This window comes from Corvus brachyrhynchos, unplaced genomic scaffold (assembly GCF_000691975.1).
Source record: "Corvus brachyrhynchos isolate BGI_N302 unplaced genomic scaffold, ASM69197v1 scaffold115, whole genome shotgun sequence".
NCBI lineage: Eukaryota > Metazoa > Chordata > Aves > Passeriformes > Corvidae > Corvus > Corvus brachyrhynchos.
The window spans coordinates 8,713,789-8,732,929 of record NW_008239553.1 but is presented as its reverse complement, the minus strand read 5'-3'; the positions used below and the strand labels follow the sequence as shown (position 1 = coordinate 8,732,929).

Below are 19,141 nucleotides of genomic sequence, written 5' to 3'. Positions count from 1 at the left end.
TCAAACACAGTACAGGTTTTATTATTAAAAAATGCATAAAAACTAAAGACATGCTTCCCAGAGTTAGAATCTATATGTACATCTGCACTTCCTAGGCAGCTGCAGGGAGCATAGCCTTCTGCCCTCACGGCAAAAGTGCACTGCACAGGTTTTTGTCACCCTTTGTTAGGTGTTATCTTCTCTCCTGCAATTACAGCATTCCAGCTAAGTGAAGAGAAAACCCTGCACCGCCTGAGGTGTAAGATGGCAGAATTTTTATCTGTGACTGAGAAACCATACTGCATTTCTGGAGACACCTGTAGGACATCTCTGTTCAGTAGGAAACTTTACAGAAAGGACCCATGCCCAAGTCCCAGGCTGAAATTCCCCTTCCCTAGGAAGAGTTCTCACTAAGGGCTGAAACGTGACCTGAATTTTATAGTTAGACCCCAACCTTACAATAAGCAAATACTGGGTATAAAAGGGTGGAGTGTTCTCATACCAAGTCTGCAATCTCATTTGACTTTTTGGTCCCACCTTTGCCAACTCAGCAAATGCTGACATTTGTGGTATTAGTTTGAGGAAGTGCAATGTGGAATCCTAAGTAATACTGCCAAGTTTTCAGCGCAGTGAAAATAAAAGAAATTAAGATCTAGCAAATATTTACGATAAGTAGAGTAAGATGTAACTGCACTTCCTTGCTGGGAACCACTGCACAAAACAAATGCTGATTTATAGTAAAATATTAAATTATTAAAAACCACACAAGCACTTGCAGTTACAGTGAGTCAGACATGCTGATTGGAAAACAAAACAAAACCCAAAGAGCAAACCCATTAATTTTGCCCCATCTGGAAGGCTGCAGTGATACTACTCCATGTTTTATGCGACTTTTACAGCATGCCAGAAAACCTCCTCAATAGGAAGGCCAGTGGTTCTCAAGCTTTTTCATCATGAAGCGTCTCTCTTCAGAAAGAGATCTCCCACTTGATCCCTTCTCCCAACACGCACATCTTCCTGAAACTGATTTCACATGTCACTATAGCAGCTACAGTTCCTGGTTATTTGAAGAAGTCATAGGACTAATAAAGAGAATGATTTAAAGGATCCACTTTTGAAGCAAATGCTGAATCCCACTCCTGCTGAAACTGAGCAAGTCTGTCATTCTGTATCTCAGTCTTCTTCCTCTCCTGGAGGGCAGTACTTAGCATTAATTAGCACTGTTTCCCCATACTGCTGTTAAGTCCTCTCTACACTGCTTCCTTTCCATCCCTTTGAAGTTGGATTCTGCCCGAACACAAGCCAGCTGCTCTCCCTCCCTTTGCATTTTAATGTCAGCTGCAAGTCTAGTCAGGCCTGAACTGGCATTAAACAGAAGAAAAAGAAAGACATAAAAAAGGTACATGGGGAGAAGAGGAATGCTGGATTTTCATTTTTTTTCTGATTTCCTTGCTCACCAAAATGTCTGAGACTCTTAAAAGAGCCCTGGACTGAGGAAGTGGCAACTGGCACTGCATGGAATGAGCCAGATGTTCAAATTCAGTGCTGGGTAGGAGCAGATCCGCTGATCAGTTTGAGAACCACTGAGGTAGGCAACAAGTCTAGGCAGTACTGCTGAGTGAACACGAGGGGAATTTTGCCCTCTTGTCCTGAATGACAGTATAAATACCCACTACTGCTTTCAGAGGTACCAGTCCCAAAGTCACGCAGCCAGGACTGAAGACAACATCTACACAAGAGCAAGCACTGACTGAACAGAAGGTATATTGAGCTCTGCTCCAGCATTCAGTGAGAAGGAGCAGAGCACAGACTCTGACTGCTGCCTTAGCTCTGAACTCCTTTCAGCAGGCTGTGTTTTTTTCAGCAGGATGTGGTCACCCTGTAATCCTACTGCCTCCCTCCCCCAAATCCAAGGGGTTGTTTGGGTTGCAGTTCTTCCAAGCTATTTGCCACTGCAGCCCACACAGGTGGTGAAAGCTACAAAAGCTGCCCAAGAGCCCTGGCCAGTGCTGTTCAAAGCCATTCCAGATCTGGCATCAGAGCTCCAGGAGACACAGCACCATGCTGCACACATCCAGTCCCAGGGAAGCAGAGTGTCACTGTTATGTACAGGCTAGCAACTTTTCTCTCCTTCTGTCTCTAGCTCATACAGAAGGCTTTTGTCCTCCCCTTCTTGTCCATCTGGATGCCTTTCACTGTCAGCATCATCTCCAAGGCACAAGGGGCTCATAATGTAGCGATAGTCACTTGTGACAGCAGCAGCTGCCCCAGCAACAGTCTCTTCAGCATCCATATTTCCAAAGGAGGTGTGCAGGGCAGGGTCACTTGCAGATGTCTCTTTGTCCTTCCCAATGTTGACATAGAGAGGATCTTGACTGGAAGAGAGTGTGGACATCCTCCCACGAATCATTTCCAGCTGGGACCGGAGCACTCCAAAGCTGGGGCGTAGCTTGGGCTCAGGATGCCAACATCTACACATGAGATCATAGCTGCAACATAGAGGGAGACGAGAGCACTGAGAAGCGGAGCAGCCATGCCCTGCACCTCTGAACAGGAGCTCTGGGCAGTGAAGCTTAAAAAAACACCGATGCTTCCCCCAAAACCTATCAGCTTTGGCCTTGCACAAGTGGCACAGCATGGATGGCCATTATGGATCTAATTTCTTGTTTCTTTCCATTTTCAAGGGCATTCTCCCTTTGGTCAAAATAGTTATTTAGACAGTATCAAAAACCCCAAAAGCCCTGTCAAAGTATACTGAATTTCGTGGTAAGGCCCTTGTTCTGCTGTCTCTAGGGAGCTAGAATAGGACCGCGAGTGTGACATCACCTAGTAATAGCTTTTGAATTTATTCACAAAATAGCACACTCACAATCTCTGCCACAGCTGAAGCCATCCCTCCAAATTCTAGTTTGTCATATATATATCAAGAGCAGATAAATCACAGGAAGAAAACAAAGATCAAGCTGTGGGAGGTGCATGTTATTTCCAGAGTATTCTTTCTTTCGTGCCATGTTAACTCAGCACTCCCAGAGTAACAGAAGTGTGCTGCTGTTGCTGCCTGACAGGATGTCAACAGGACTGGAAAAAGGCACACTGGGTTTGTTTAGAGGGCTATTAAAGAATGGACAACTCTGGAAGAGGGATGCTGAAATGGCCTTTCAACTACAGAGGTAACACCCCTGCGCAGAAGACATGTTCAGGGCCATTACCAGGCCCAGGTCCCATCCTGCAGCCTTTCTCCTATGGTCAAACGCCAGCTACCTCAGCTCTGGCTGCCCCAGGGCCAGCATGAGGAGACAATCACTGGCTCTGCTGGCCCGTGCTTGGCCAAAGGAAGGGGAGCTCTTGTGCCCTGCGGCCACGTTCACAGCTCAGTGTCTGTGCTGGCTGCCCTCCTGCCGGCCAGGCCTCCGGCCGGAGCACTGCGCTGGAGCACGGCCAGAGCCATTGTCCTGCTCCTCTTTGTGCATCACCCACAAGACTGGCAGCTGCATTCCTATGGTGTTATTGTTGCCAGTTTTTCAGGGAACAGGAACAAAGCACAGTGCTGGCACTGAAAAACACTGCATACAAATGAACCTCAGTTAAACTTGTAAATGGAAAAAAATCTGATATGGCCTTTACTGGGAAATAAAGCATTTCATGATGGGTTTTATTTTACTTCTTATATTCCTTGCTTGTGATCAGATTCACAAGACTGTTGATCTCACACTACTTTTACAGAAAGCTTCTATGATTCAGTTGCCTTAATCCTGATTTACATCCCTTACAAACAGTAGAAATAATTCTAAATGCTGCAGATAAAAGAGAAACTTCCAATTCTGTGGCACCAAATTAAATACTTTTTTTCACCCTTGCTGTCATTCATTTGAAGGAAAAGTAGAAAACTACTGACTGTACTGAATCAGCCCAAAAGTCCATTTGCCCCAGCACCCTATGACTGACAGAGCCCAGTAGCTTGGGGAAAGCATGTAAGCTGAGGGTGAGTATGTAGTGAGATCTTTCTGGTATTCTCTCAGGTCTCAATAACCTACAGCTACAGGACCTCACAAAACAGTGGTTGTACCTTTTCAGTAGTTTTTGATGGATTTTTCTCCAATGCCTACCTAGTAGGTTTTTGAGTCTCTTCTCTACTTTCTGCATCTCTAACATCCTACAGCCATAAGCTCCACAACTTGGAACCAAAGCTACTCAGAGCAGTCAAGATGCAGACATGTAATGAATTTAAGCAGTGATAAAACAATGTTTTCATTTATACTCAGTAAAAGTTAAAACAAACTGCTGAGAAGGTAAAGTGTACAGCTTCAGTAACAGGAGTACAGATTATTCCCTATGTGGAAAAAAAGAAAAATGAAAAAGCAACCACATGAAATAATCCACCATCAGAGCAGGGGGGAAGAGGGAGGAAAGAGGACTTAGATCACTAAAGTCAGTGCTTATAGTTATGTCTTGCTTTGGGCACAACACACAGAAAACAGACTTGCTTGGGCCTCAGTGAAATGATTTCACCTTGTCCGGACAAGGCAAGTTTTTACCCTGGGATAAGTTATGGTGACACTCCCTGGGAGACCTCAGCCCTATGTGAGGAGACCAGGAATCTCCAACCAACACTCATGGAAGGAGGATTCCTGAGCAAACACTTCATGTGACCTGCTGGCCAAGAGTGATCCCTTGGCAGCAGGATTAAGGCAGGAGCACAAGCTGCAGCATGTGGCTACCTGCTGCCCTGTGAATTACCTAGGTCCTTCCTGTAAGTCTGACAATGTCTGCAGTCAGAATCTTCAAGACTGTCCTGGATTAGTTTCCAGATGTAATTTAAGGTGGGACACTGATCTACACAACTTTAAGTTGTCCTATCTGCTCTCTTCTCTTTCAGCCTGCTATTTCTGAGAGCAGTAGATTACAAATTTTGAAAACAGGGCCAAGCTTTCAAAGACACATGAAGGCCACTGCCTCCACAATCCACTTTCCTTATAGTCTTGCTGGATTGCCTCTCTATTCAGCCCTCGGGGTGTGCCATGGAACTCATCCCTTTGCTCAGATGCTGGCCTGAGAAGGCAGGGTTCAGTGATTCTGGAAACACAGTTACAGTTTCCACAAAGCCAAGAACTGCTATTGCTGACACTGTTTAAACCCTTGAGCCAAGTTAGCTGCTTGTGCAGTTACTACAGGTTCCTGGGAGCTCTGCCAGCAAAGAGTATCTAGTATCTAACCCAGAGACTTTCTAGTGAATGGCTCTGTGTACTGGAAAGTGGATAAATTCAGATCAGCATCCCAGCCAGCTGCCCCTGTTTCCTTCCAGTGAGCCAAACTTCTCAAGAAATCGTATGTCAGCAGGGTGAGGAGTACTCACACATCTTCCAGGCACTCCGGGGGCTGTTTCAGCCTGTTTCCACTGATGAGGTAGTTGTAGATTTCTGCATTCTCAATGCCAGCATAAGGGGTTTGCCCTCGGGTCACAATCTCCCACATGGTCACCCCAAATGCCCACTGAAAGAGAACAGCACACAAAACAAGTGAACAGACCGTTCCCTGCTCGCTGGGGTTGGTTTCAGTATGCTCAGACCGTGCTGGGTAATGTCATCTGAGCAGCAGTGATGCAAGGACTATCCAAACTCTAGCTGGAAAACAGAAATGACCCACCAGATGCTACTGATGCTGACACATCATCTTAGGAGACAGCTGAAGGCCCTGCCCGGCCCCATCCTGCAGTGGAGCGGGGGAAGATTTGGGAGCTACTCCTGTCTTCTACCTGCAAACCTCTCTTACTTCTGGTTCTCTAAGGTATGTGGTATCAGTTTGTTGGTTCCCAGCTACAAGAAGATTTTGGTTTAGGGCTCACAAGTCAGTTTCTTAATTCATTTAACCAGATTCTGAGTTCCTAGTAATATACAGGTACAACTGAAAGCAGAGTTTAGCCAATAAGCAGGGCAAGGAACAAACCACTTATGGCTTTCCTGCTCTACTCTGCACAGTTGTACATTTCATCTAAACTGCAAGGTTTGTGAGGGTAAAAAATTATTATTTTCATAAGCAAACCCCTGTCCAGTGTCTAGTGTAAACTGGCTGAATTAGTGACCCCCAATCACTAAACACCGTCTACAGTGAATGCAGCAATGGCTGGGCAACACAGTAGCCACATTAGAAGGCACTCCTGGTTATCTGTTCAAGGACATCGTGACAGGGATAACTGGAAAGGCAAGTCCACAGGACTGAAGGACAAAACTAGTTTGAAAATAGATCAAAAGGCAGCAAGGAAGAGGGAAGATGGTATCAGAAAAAAAAATCCCAAAAGAAAAATAAGTAACAATTTCAGATGAATGGGTTTAGCCTCGCTCCCCAGGGGCAAAGTTACAGGGAGTGTCTAAGCACTGATGTATTCAGATCTATGGAGTTCTGCCAATGCCTTCTGCAGCACAGAGTACCTTTGCTGCACTTGTACGTAAGTGTGTGGGTTACATGCATTTCAAATGTCACCTTCAAACTGTCAGGCAGAAGAGAAAGGACAAAGAGTAAGAGAGAAGAAACTGCATAGAGAGAGGAAAAGGAAGAGAAGGAGGGGAAAAGTGAAGAGGAGGATGGGGATAAACACTGAAAAATAAAGGACAAAAGGACAACAAGAAGAAAAGGGTTGATGTCTTCTGCCATTAACCGCTCTCCTATATTTTTAGCCTTGAGTTCTGACAGCACCCAAGGCAGAGGTAGCACCATTCCTCAAACACAAGGTCAACTCCCTTTCCTATCACCAGGGCCTTTTCCTACCCTCAGAGGGACTCCTCCACTTTAGCAGGAGTACAAGTGGTCCCCAAAGGCACTAGAGCAAACCTCACCACATCGCTGTGCGTTGTGTACAGATTGTCTGCCAGACTTTCCAGAGCAAGCCACTTCACTGGCAGCTTGGAGGCACAACCCTGGCGGTAATAGTCTCCACTGTAGATTTTCTTAGAAAGTCCGAAGTCTGCAACACTCACGTTCATGTTCTCATCCAACCTATGGGAAAGTTTTCACAATTGAGGAAAGGAAAGCATTTATTTGCTACCTCAGGCAAAAAAAAAAAAAGTTCAGAGAACTGAGGTATATAGTTCACCAAGTATTACACAAAAAGAGAATGATTTCATCTACTTGGTGACCAATGTGAAGTAGCTTAGTGGTCTCAAACTAGTTCCTTCAGACTAACAGGGAAATAATTATGAGTAAGGAAGTGGCTATGTTCAGATGGTCTACTCTCTTACACACACAAAAGAAATTCAGCTACTTTCTGTCGTTTCCAAGATTATCAGAGCACATCTGCAATACTCACTGCTATCACCAAGGCCTGCATTCCATATTGGCAATAAGAAAACACCATAAGGTGATTGCCTAGACTGCCTGTTAAAACTGCTTGAACTAGATCTGCAACATCTTCTCTCCAGGCCTAGTTACTGTCCTAAATTGCTCTGTCACCCTCTTAAACCTATACACGTTGGCAGATAGTCCAAATAAAGCCCACAACGACTTCATGCTCCCGGGCCTCATAAAGGACCCCCTGCTTTCCCCAGAAGATATGCTGAAACAGGCATTCGGCTTCCTCTGGAGGATGTCTACAAAAATAGAAAATCAGTATGGGTTCCTCATAAATGTCAAAGCAGGCTAACCCATCATTTTTCATCATGACTTTATCAGGCTCTTTGTCTGTACATCTGGACATTAAAATGCCTTTGGAAATCTGTGTCTCATCATGGATTTTATTGGTTGTTGTGGTTTTGTTCAGAGGCAGAGTTCTGTTCTCACAATGAGTTGTTCCTTACTCCATTCTCAGGGAAGAAGCCAAGTGGAAAGGATAAAAAAAGGACTTTTCTTCCTTTCAAAGCAGTCAAGGTAGTTTAGTGTCAAGAACAGTGAAGTGGGGTCATACGGTGTGCTCACCATGCGAATATTTTTAAAGGCATTCTCCACAAGCTTTCAAGGAAACTACAATTCTTATATTGTGATAATCAAGTCCTCAAAATAGATACCAGAAATACAGACTTCAGGATACCATGAAAGTTCTTTTCTACTAACACAGCCAAACCCATTCCCTCCTGTTATTTTATAATGTGGAACAAAAAGCTTATGCTGACACACAGCCACTAGAGTGGCTAATTACAAACATGTATTGTAATCAGCTCTATGAAACTTTATGTGCAGACCAATGATGGCAAAGTTCCTTATAAAAAGGGTCTGTTTGAAAGCTCAGTGGGACTTTAGGAGTTGCTCCCTGCTCCCAGCAGCCCCACCACACACCCCACCACAATGACCCTGACTCCCCTATGTCTATTGTCACTTAAATGCAAAGATCAGCATTCTTAGACAGGACCCCTCACGCTTCTGTCATGCAAAAGGTTTTTCATCCCTCCCTCACCCACTGTGGTCTTTCTCTTCTCTGAAACTCATGAGTCACTTACATGCAGTTCCGAGCTGCAAGGTCCCTGTGTATGAAATTTTTTGAGCTCAAGTACTCCATCCCACTGGCAATGTCAATCATGAACTTGAGGAGTGTCTGAACAGGCAAGTTCTGTAAGAAAGAACAGTTTAGCTTCTGCTACTGGAGGCTTTCAAGCACGTATGACAAAACTGCAAGGTTTGCTGCCACTTTACAGAGCAGGGATGGGGGACATAGGGAGGGGATGGGATAGAATGGAGGAGCTGGGCCTCAACATGCATGGAAGGAAATGCTTTAAGATCACATCTCACAACTTTCTCTGGTATTAAAATCCAATCATCTGCCAGTGCCTTTGGGAGACCAATCCTGAGCTTCTCCAAATACATTCTCCGAAAATCCCTACCCTCCCAGAAGGAATTCTACAGTAAAACAGACTTACAAATGGGTTTTCCCCAATTCGTGACATCAGCAGAAAAGCATGGAGGTCTCCGTGCTTCATGAAGGGCAGGATCACCATGGGAATTGGGAGACGGCCCTTGGGACGGCTTCGTAGACTGACTCCTGATGAGGACACACACAGTGAAAGGGCGTTAGCGAACAGACCACTCCCAGGGCCATCTCACAGGCTGCTGCACCTTCCTCTTACAGATCTGGAGGAAAACGTGCCATTTTGGTGGGTAGATTCCATGCCCCAAGCTTCTATGACTTTATGCCAGGAGGTGGTAAAATGCCTCTAACCCTGTTTACTTCAGAGGCTGTACTAAGAGCCTAGTGCCTCTCAGCTCGTCTTGCAGGACCAACTACAGATGTTTCTAGGATCACTCCAGACCAGACAGCCCCAACCCCACGCTCTGCAGAGCAATCTCCACTTCTGGAAAATACCCGCACTCCAAAGTGTCCACCCACAAATGTCTTCTTCTTACTCAGTATTTTGGAAAGGCACAATCTTCCCTCCTATTTATAGACTACCAGCCCACCCGCTCACATTTCACAGCAGTTTAAACATGCCTCAGCCAGCCAAAGTCTCCCTGATTCATTTGCAAGAACCAAAGAAACGGCTTAAATAGGAGATGGTTGTTACTGGTGTGTGAGGGCAGGTGTGGGGAGCATTGCACAGACTCCAACTCCCTCTGGGCCTGGGAAGGAGCAGTGCTGACCTGTGCAGGACTCCAGGCAGCACAGAGGAGGCTGCACCAGCACTGCTGGGGGGAGTGAGGCTGTGTGGGATAATGCAGGAACAGGAGGTGCCCTGTGGCACGAGCAGCAGCGCTGTCTTACCGATGAGTTTGGTGACGTGAGGGTGGTCAAACTCCTTCATACAGGCAGCCTCTCGCAGGAACTCCTCAATGTCAGTCGAGGTGAAGATGTCCGCTGGAAAAAGTGACTGTAAGTTTGCTTTCCTTGTAGGTGGCTCCAAGGGACTTTACAAATAATGATTATCAAAAGCTTGTTCTTTGTGGCACAACACATCTTCTCAGAGCTATAGCTAGATAAGCCATTTTACAACAAAGCAGAGCCTGACTCTCTCTCCTGGGATGGGCAGCAGTAAGCACATTATCAGGGACATCTGGTAAATTGGTTCTTGGCAGAGTAAAGACCCACTGGTTAGCAGCTCTTTTCTCAGTAAGAACTTTCCTTGGAAGCTGTGCAAACTGTGTGGGGGTTAAAGATGTAAGAATTAATTAGGTAAAAGAACCTAAACAACAAATGTCAGGGAGAGGAGACACCACACAAATGAAAGAAAATGTTGAAACTGAGGAGATGGCCTTGGAGCCCCTGACTGGCACAGCAGGGCCCAATTCATCTCTGACAAGGATGGCATGAAGGATCAATGCTTTTATGTCTCTTAGCACGATTGAGTCTTGTAAGGTGCTAGAGCTAAGATTTCTTAAATAACCACACTACCAGACAGCTTGGGCCAAATTCAGCAGTGACATACATCAGAAAAATTTTGGACTAAATTATTTCTCATTGCTATGAGTCCAGATTTATGGAAATATATCAATATAATCAAGAAGCATCCCAGTCGACTAATTCCACCACTGCTGCTGAATTTAGCAAGAGTCCTCCAGTCCTGCTGCAAGATCAGACTCAGACCTGTAGGGGAGTATTCACATTATCTGCTTTAGGCAAGTAATTTCAATATGATTCAGAAGACAAAACGGAGATTCCCTTTTTACAGTCAATGAAGAAAGGAAGGTGCCTCTGGAGGCTGACAGATTGTTCCTAAGTTAGATGCCTGAAGGGAGACATTCTAACTACACAAAAGCTTGCAAACTGATTAGAATTATTGTTGAAACTGGATAAAATGATACAACTTACACTAGAATGGTATTAGTGTATTTAGTACAAGCTGTTATTCTATGAAGCAAACTGAGCTCCAGAGATAAGTGAGTGTGACTGCTTTCACTCAGTCACAGTTAATTTTTGCCTTACAGGCAAAAGGGATCAAATAAGGTAGGTTAACATATATAAACACATATATATTCATGTTTCCTTTGATTTATACCTATCTTTTAATTGCTTTTCTTGTCACAGACTTCTGCCTGATGAAAGTGTTAGTTGCCCTTGTTAGGTACACTCACCAAATGACAAATCAGATGGGAGCTGGATTGCTCAGTCAAATGTGCTGACTGAGATGAGTTAGCTTGTCACTGCATTCAGCCCAAACACTCTGTTTATTCCAGGCTACGTGCTTGCAGGAATACTGTCCTTTCACTGCTGAATTATTAGGGCAGAGCAGACCTGTCTGAGCTGTCTGTGCTGCATGATGTAGTGGTTTTGGTTGCATTCACCACGTGCTGTGTGCTGTAGAAGCAACTAAGGTGGTATAGGTCCTTTCCTGAAGACCGTCCACTACGAAAAGACTGACATGAAAGGGATGGGAGACAACATGGGTAGAATGGCTGAGTGGGAAGCTCAGAGAGGAATAAAGAGCATCAGGGATATTTGCTGAGAATAGGACAGACAACATTTAATCTTTCCAAGCTCTCTTTTCTTAAGTAATTCAGGCAGCCCTGCTTCCACATACCTTTCAGCATCTTCACTGCCACTTTCTGGAAAGAGCCATCATCTAGCTTCAGTAGTGCCTCTCGAACTGACCCAAACTCTCCTGTAAAATTATCAGAGTAGGCAATGAGGGAACAGCTTCTTGTGAAGAAAGTATGATTCACAGCAGGTTCACTTCAGGGGTCACTAGCAAAGAAGCTGAGTAACCATAAGAAATGCTTCATTTTTCATTCTGCAGTTCCAGACAGCAGCTTTCAGCATATGTGTGTCTAGAAGAGATATCACTACCAGCAGACAGGGATCACAGTGCTGGCAGTCCAGAAGGCAAAGGAAAACAAGAAGAGAAAAAAACAATCCCTGACCAGATAGATGATGCAGAGACAGAGTTTAGGCTGGGATCACAGGCAGACATTTCTGGGGAAGCCATATCATGAGGGATGAGTCTGAGTGAGCTTCTGTTCAGAGAGGAGGCCATTAGGTGGAGCAGCAAGTGGATGGGTTGGCTGAGGAAGCTCTCAGTATTGACAGCCATCAGAGCAGAGCAATGGTGCCAGGACTCAACCATTTGAGATACAGTCAGCCTTATCTCTCAGAACTCAGAGAATGACTTCTATGAATCACAGCTGACCAGAGAAAACATAGGAGTACCTACTTGTGTGTGAGTGATATGATGATTCACAGAAGGCAGTGTTTGCCCTGGTGTGTTCTCTAAGGGAGATAAGAGAAAATGCAACAGGCCAAAACTTCTTCAAAATATTTTAGCCTGAAGAAGCTTTATACCACAGCCTAACAGCCTCTTTGCATTAGATCTGCTCTCCCTAATTTTGTAACCACTTATCCCACCCAAAATGCACTAGTATGAGGAACTCTGACACTGAAAAGAAGAAAGCAAAATATGGCACTCAGGACACCTACCCCAGAAGCATTATCTTTCCGCTAGCTTTTCACCAATGTCCTTCACTACTCTATGGCACGTGCTTACTTCACATAAACCATGAGCAGTGGATCTGACCACAAACCAGGAAAATGGGAAGGAACAAAGGTATTTTGTGCTGCTTCCATCCTATGGAGCTGTTGCTCAGCTGTAGAGTCAGCAGAGCCCAAGGTAACGCAGTTATGTCATCTTATAACCTGTAACCTGGGGTTGTGGGAGTGAGGCTGACAACTCAGACCAGATCCTGCCAGCTGGCATCCCCACACCAAGGCCATGCCCTGGGGCCCCTCTGCAGCCAATTTCAGTTTGTTACCTGCCATGGGGGCAGCCCAAAAGGGTTGAAGCAGGATCCCAGAAACTGGCCAAGAGCTAACACTCACAAACAGATGACACAGCTGTTTAATTACTTAGCATTGTTATCCCTCTGAGACCACTTCTGCAGGAAGGTCATCTTCCTGCTCTGAAAGAAACACATTTGTTCTAGGAGGGATGGAGTGGAAGAATGCTCCTCATAGGAAAGGGTCAAAAAAAACCTGCAATAAAACTAGTCTTATAAAGGAAAAGGAAAAGGTGAAGTTTAATTGAATATTCCTTTGTTTAAATGTCTGAAAGAAATTCACACACCAGTGAATTAACAGTGCTTTGGAAAGCTGAGCGTAGACTGCAGTTCATGATTGTGTAGAGCCATATTACAGGAATGGTTTAGCCAATATCCTCTCAGTTATGCTAAACCTCTGAAACATTTTATCCCAGTGGAAGGGATATTACCATTTAAATTTCCATCTACAAGCTGGAGAGAAAACAGGCTGCTTGTAATTGCTTCTCCCTACTCAACAGTAAAAGTATCACAAGTGGGATTTTCAGTGTAAGCCTTGTTCAGTTTTGGTTCTTACCCTTGCCCAGCATTCGTCCCAAGGTGAACTGCTGCTCCTGGATTAAGACATCTTTGAGTTTTGTCTTCAATTCATCACTGATCCCTATACTCTCCACTGGAAAAAAAAAACCAACAACAAAACAAATGAAGCATCAAATAAGGGATATTTAAATATTCCGTCACAACATCAAGAGTCACCTGTTCCAATCTCCATCTCCAATCTGATTCCCACACTGTAAGGAGGAAACGCTGAAAAAGACAGAATTCTCTTCCATGTCCTCTAGCCTCACCACAGACAAGAGGCCAGCAACTTTCAACCATCAGAAAATGTACTTAGTGTACTTAAAGGGAGAGGGTGTGATAATACCACCCTTAAACACTCCAAGAACAACAGGAATACAGAAATAATGTAAATAACACTGAGAAGACAAAAATCCAATCCAAAGAGCTACTGACAGACACTGGTTCACACAGCTTAATTTAAGCTGATGGAGCTGCACCATTTTAATGACTGGAGCATCATCCTAACCCAGCTATGCAGCGCTGTCACAGGGAGCCATGCCCTTCCTGAACCAGGAGACAGAAACGGATCACCTTAATGGATCATCTGGCCATTCCTGGGACTCAATCTCCTGTTTGATAAGTTACTAATTCCTGGCTTTCCAAGACTGATTAATTGGTTCATGCTTGTAGCACAGCTCAGCACACTGAGTTTAAAGAGTACTGCTAATATTGTTAAGCCATATTTATCTCACCACTGGATTATAGTCCAGTCAAAGGAGTCCCTGTAGAGTGAAACTGGGGCAGGGGAGCAGTGAATTTGTGTCTTGCATTAATATACACAATGACCGTAGCTGTAATTAGCAAGGGCTATGTAATTGGCATGGCAGCAGCAATTCTGGCCCTTCACCTCTGCAATTCACAGTGTCTAAGCCTCATTGTAAATTAATCCTATGTTTTTGATCAAAAAACATCAGTTTCAGTGAAAACAGAGAGAGAAAACATGCAGAACATTCTTCCCAGGCAGAATCACTCAAGTCACTTTACTTACATGTTGCTTCAATGAGCTCTGGGCCCTCCCTGTTGAAAGACCTGGCAGCTCTGAAATGGACTGCTGGATCCCCTCTGCCAACCACACTGCCAAAGGCATGGCTAGGAGGCAGAAAAGACACACAGAGCCATGATTACATGGGCCATTCACTTCTAAAAAGGTGTGTTGGACAGTAGGGATGATTTCTCACCCCTTGCTGTGTAAGTACTGCAGACTGTCTTGTTAGAGGGTGTATCTGGAGAGGGGGAGCAACAGGTTTATGCTGCTTTGCGGATGCACCTACAGCCTTCCAAAACAGGGGAATCACTCCTCCCGAGTGCCTGGGAGAAGCTGCGGGTTGGGACAGGTTGCAAGAGTCACTTAAACAGAGATGCTGCTGTGACAGGGAGGTCTGGGAGACTGGAAAGAACGGGAACCTTGTTTGCAGCAGGGAGCAAACTGCAGCCAAGCGTCAGAGGTGATGGAAAGGAAACTTTACTGCAGATCCAGAGGGTTCTGGGCAGTCAGGAAATTACAATCAGCTGATAGACTGAAAACCAGCATGGGATAAAGGGCTCAGCCTGTAAGAATACAGATGTTTCATCTGTGGGTCTTTTCTCTTTGAATCTCCTAAGCAGCAGTGCTAAGAATTACCTTAATCAAGTTCATATTTCTATAGTCTAATAAGGCCTAGCTATTAACATAACATTTTTTCTACTGTATTTTTGGTGTTCTGATTTTGAAGAAAAGGCAGGCACCCCAAAACTGTGGAAAAAACCCAGTAACAGCAAACCCCCCAAAAAATCCCAACAAAAACCCAACCAATACAGTTATCCAAAAAAGCTGCCAAAAGTACTCCATCCACAATGCTTTTTTGAAAAATAATTGAGTCAGAAACCACAATAGAAGAGAGAGCAGAGAGCTCTCTATCCAGCACAAGAAGAAACTCCCTTACCCAAACCGAGTTTCCTTTCTTCTTTTTCGAAGGAGAATGAGAGCCAGGGCAACAGCTGTGACCAGAGCTGTGAGAATGCCCAGTGCCACAGGAACCCAGGACGTCCCATAAGGAGGATGTCTCTGGCCACCTAGATGATGGAGAAAACACCAGTCAGGAAACAGAAGACTATCAATGGTAAACAGACCAATTTCTCCTTTTGCTTTTAAATGGGAAACTCATGCTGCTGGACCTGGTGGATCTTTGTATACTGGAATTTGGCATAAACAGGTACTCAGCCAATCATCAGGAAAACTAGCTCTTTCTCACAGCAAAGGCAGAGCAGATGCATCTAGTTATCAGAAACTACTGGTTTTGGGCCTCGAGAAGGTAATAGGTGCTGCACCAGATTATACTATTTCACATGAGCTCATGATGTGAGGCGCTTCAAACTGGAGCTTCATGACAAAAAGACTGCTTAATGTGAGCATTCTGTGCGCAGGTTTCACCCTGTCCTGTTTGAGACAGACATTAGAATCTTGACCAGGCTACTCAGCACTACCTGAATGTCAGCCAGGCAATGTTTTGAAAGACCACAGAGAAGGACAATTGCCTCATGGCAATCTGGTTAAAAATATTTACATTTTTCCTCTAACCCCTCCCACAAAGAAAAGCACCCTGAGGGACTTGGTATTAGCTGTAACTTCACAACGTTGTTTGGTTGGTTGCAGCTTCTCAGTGTCTCTCCCCAAAGAAAAGGTAAATTTTAAAGTCCCCTGTGAGTCAAGAAACAAGTTAGTCAGCCTACATGTTCCAAGACTGAAATAATACTTGCTCCCAGAATATGTATACTTTTGAGTACAAAATGTCTACAGAAAAAATGGAGATGCTGCCAATCTGAGCAAGCTGCCAGGCAAGGAAGATAAGCAATACAGTTATGAATAAAAAGAATATTACGTATGCCTGGCAAAAAAAATGATAAATTAATCCAATTCCCCGAGAGACTTCTTCTCCAAATACAATTACTGAAGATTAAATGTGAATTTGAATGGGTTTATTAAAATCTAGGATAGCCCTCATATCTCCAAATTGTTTAAGAGCTAACAAGAAAAGGTACCAGGTCCCTGAGCACTTCCTTCATCTCCATGCTCACTTGCTCACCCTCAGCAGCTGACTGCCCTTTACCAGAAGGTAAGGAAGAGTCATCTTTGATGATATAAGTAATCCTGTTATACGTCATGACAGTATAAATAAACCTGTTCCTAAAAGAGATGTTAGGTTGATGGGCTGGAATTTGGATGAATCTCTGCACAGATGCATATGAAAAAGAGTCAGACAACCCTTACTGGCAGAGTCCTGGCAGGCAAGAGGCTTCTGAGGCTTGATTACCAGCTGCATTGATGAACCTTATCATCCAAGCTTTTAAAGAAGTAATATTAGTCTAATAAACAGATAGAGTTTAAGGACACAGAATCGTGGACCAGTGAGGAAGCAGACTAGTACTTCTCCACTTGAAGCAAATTATCAGATCCTTAGTACTTATTTTCCAGTATCTTATCTCCTTCAGTGACTCACATATTCTTTTACCACCCAGAAGGCTTTACAGACTCTGATCTTATGATACTCCCTCTTGTTGCAACTTTCAACCCAGCCTTCAAGGCTGTTGTGAAGAGGGAGAGATCAGAAACAGAAGCTGTATTTCTCAGATATAATAAAGGTAATTCCAACCCTCTCCACAATTCCCAAGCCAATCACTTGGGCTGTTCCTGCCTAACAATCAGAAACAGCTAACAACACTGATGTAAAAGGTCCTTTCTGCTAGTTAACAACAAGGTTTCCTTCCCCTGTGGTGAGACAAACCTCTCAAGGCTTATTTTTCTAGTCTCTGCCTGTTGGCTGCTCTGGTGAGAGAGCAGGCATTTAGGTCAACTTCTGGGGAGCCGCTCCAAAAGGAGTGTGGATGAAAACAAAACTAAACTAAATTATTCTCCCTGTTTCTGAACTGCTGGAAATCAGGAGCCCATCCCACAGTTTATAGAAAATGTGTCAGAAATAGAAATTAATGTTGAAATTCGCTGCTTCTCCTCCTCTGCCCCACACATCATTGCTTCCCACTCGTGTCACTGAGCTTGAGGGAGGCTGCAGCCCACAGGTTGCCTCTTCTCTCTCAACTCTGTCTCTCTCCCATCTCCTGCATCCCCTTTTTCAACCAGCATGTGCCTTAAGAATGCACGAGGCAGAGAGAAGACTATTATTAGAAGAGTTTAGAAGAGTATTTAGGAGCCCCTTGATGATGAGTCCTTCTATTTTGCAGGAAGTTTATGTCTCAAAGGTGTGCAAAGAACATAATCCAAGTCTTCTCCAGCCTACAGTCATGAAGATTACAGAGAGGAAAAAGCTATGAAACCATTCTGTTCCTTGCTCTGCAATGAAAAAAAGAGGTTTTGACTGAGAAAGTTTCTGAAAATATTAAAACAATCTTTGTAAACAGCACATAAGATCTCTGCATAAGTAGGGTGGAGCTCCCACTAGCTTCACTGCAATGACAAATTTGAGTTAAAGTTTATACGAGCTTAGTCATCCTTATTGCCGCACTGGGAGCTGGTCAGAAACCACCCCTGGCATTTCTCACATAAAGCAACCAGTGCCAGTTTGCTATTTTAGGAAAGCAAGCGACTTATGTTTTCTACCAGGCCTGAAACAAAAATGCAGTCTTTCTGCAGCTCTGCTGCCTAAGGCCTGTCAGTGTTTCCACAGTGAACTTTTACTTCCTGCCTGTTATGCTTGTGAAGAAATATATGTGCTTCCAGACAACATATGGCCAAAACAAGGACCGCTCCTGATGCTACTTTTTTTGAAGTGGTTTGTAAATAAAAACAATCAAACAACAACAGATAGTGCTGTCAGGATTATCCCATTCCAGCTCCCTGTAAAACGCAAACCCTAAACATTTCCTGGGGCTTCTTGCCAGTGATGGCCATTTTCCAAATGGAACTCCTAGTTCCTTCCGATACATTTATCTGTATTTGGGTACCACAGAAAATACCTAATCAAAAAGTAGGAGGAAAAAACTGATGGAGCCAGTGACCAACCTCAGTAGGCTCAGCTCTGAACCTCCACACCCCTTCATTCTGTTTTAAATAATTTGAGGGCTTCGATCCCACAGTGACTGTGTGCTCACACTTGACCTTCAGTGCTGACTTCATCACAGGAACTGGGCTACCAAAGGACCTGAGAAATGTGCATGCTAAAACCAGCACTAAATGCACTCCTGCAGGTAAGGATGCAGTTCTCCACTGGTTGCCTGTACCCCCCACCTCCTGCTTGCTTGGGAGCTCCCCTCTAGAGTCCCCCTGCCATCCCTAAGTGTGGAGGGATCAGGAGAGCTCAATGTCCGTGTGATTCCTCAACAACGTGTGGAGTGGGAAGATAGCAACAGCAGGTGGGTCAGCAGCAGAAATTAGAGACTGCTATCTTGTCCTGCCATGGGCACTTGGAAACAAAACCTCAGGAGACTGGGGGATTTTTTGTATGATCACACCTCACTGACTTCTCATCACCAATCCCCATCTTTATTTGGAATGCCTTCCCCTTAGTTCTGTTACAGTTTCCTTCACAAGCAAGAGCATTCTCTTCCTTCTACCCATCTCCCCATGTAACATCCTGCCCTGCTTCATAGCCTGACTCCTATTTCCCATTCACTGTGAAACACAAGCAGGAAGCAAATCACCCCAGGTGAGCCTAACTGCCCTTCAGCACTAGGAGTGCACTCCACACGTGCATGTTGCTCCCAACAAACCCTTCCACGTGGTCCAGATTGCAAGGTACAGCGTCTGTACCATCATCTTCCTCTTCTACCAGTAGCTCAGCTTTTCCTTGGAGACAGCTAAACTGGTTTAATAAAAATACATTCAGAAAAACCATTATGAACACCCATGTGGCCATGGTTTAAATCACGCTTCACTAAAACTAGCAGGAAT

The 19,141-nt window shown here is 44.5% G+C and overlaps 1 protein-coding gene across 2 annotated transcripts in view; it reads right to left on the bottom strand.

Annotated features, from left to right (window-relative positions):
* The window catches only part of TYRO3 (TYRO3 protein tyrosine kinase), a 42,348-nt gene continuing 23,207 nt past the window's right edge, over positions 1–19,141 (bottom strand). For both annotated transcript variants that reach the window (XM_008639465.2, XM_017741871.1), the window contains 10 exons: positions 15,183–15,312; positions 14,249–14,349; positions 13,217–13,312; positions 11,412–11,492; positions 9,659–9,751; positions 8,820–8,941; positions 8,403–8,512; positions 6,810–6,969; positions 5,333–5,469; positions 1–2,468 (listed from right to left, as the gene is read on the bottom strand). In XM_008639465.2, the coding sequence (XP_008637687.2) occupies positions 2,093–2,468; positions 5,333–5,469; positions 6,810–6,969; positions 8,403–8,512; positions 8,820–8,941; positions 9,659–9,751; positions 11,412–11,492; positions 13,217–13,312; positions 14,249–14,349; positions 15,183–15,312 (1,406 nt within the window). In that variant the 3' untranslated portion in view covers positions 1–2,092. The remainder of the gene's footprint in view (positions 2,469–5,332; positions 5,470–6,809; positions 6,970–8,402; positions 8,513–8,819; positions 8,942–9,658; positions 9,752–11,411; positions 11,493–13,216; positions 13,313–14,248; positions 14,350–15,182; positions 15,313–19,141) is intronic.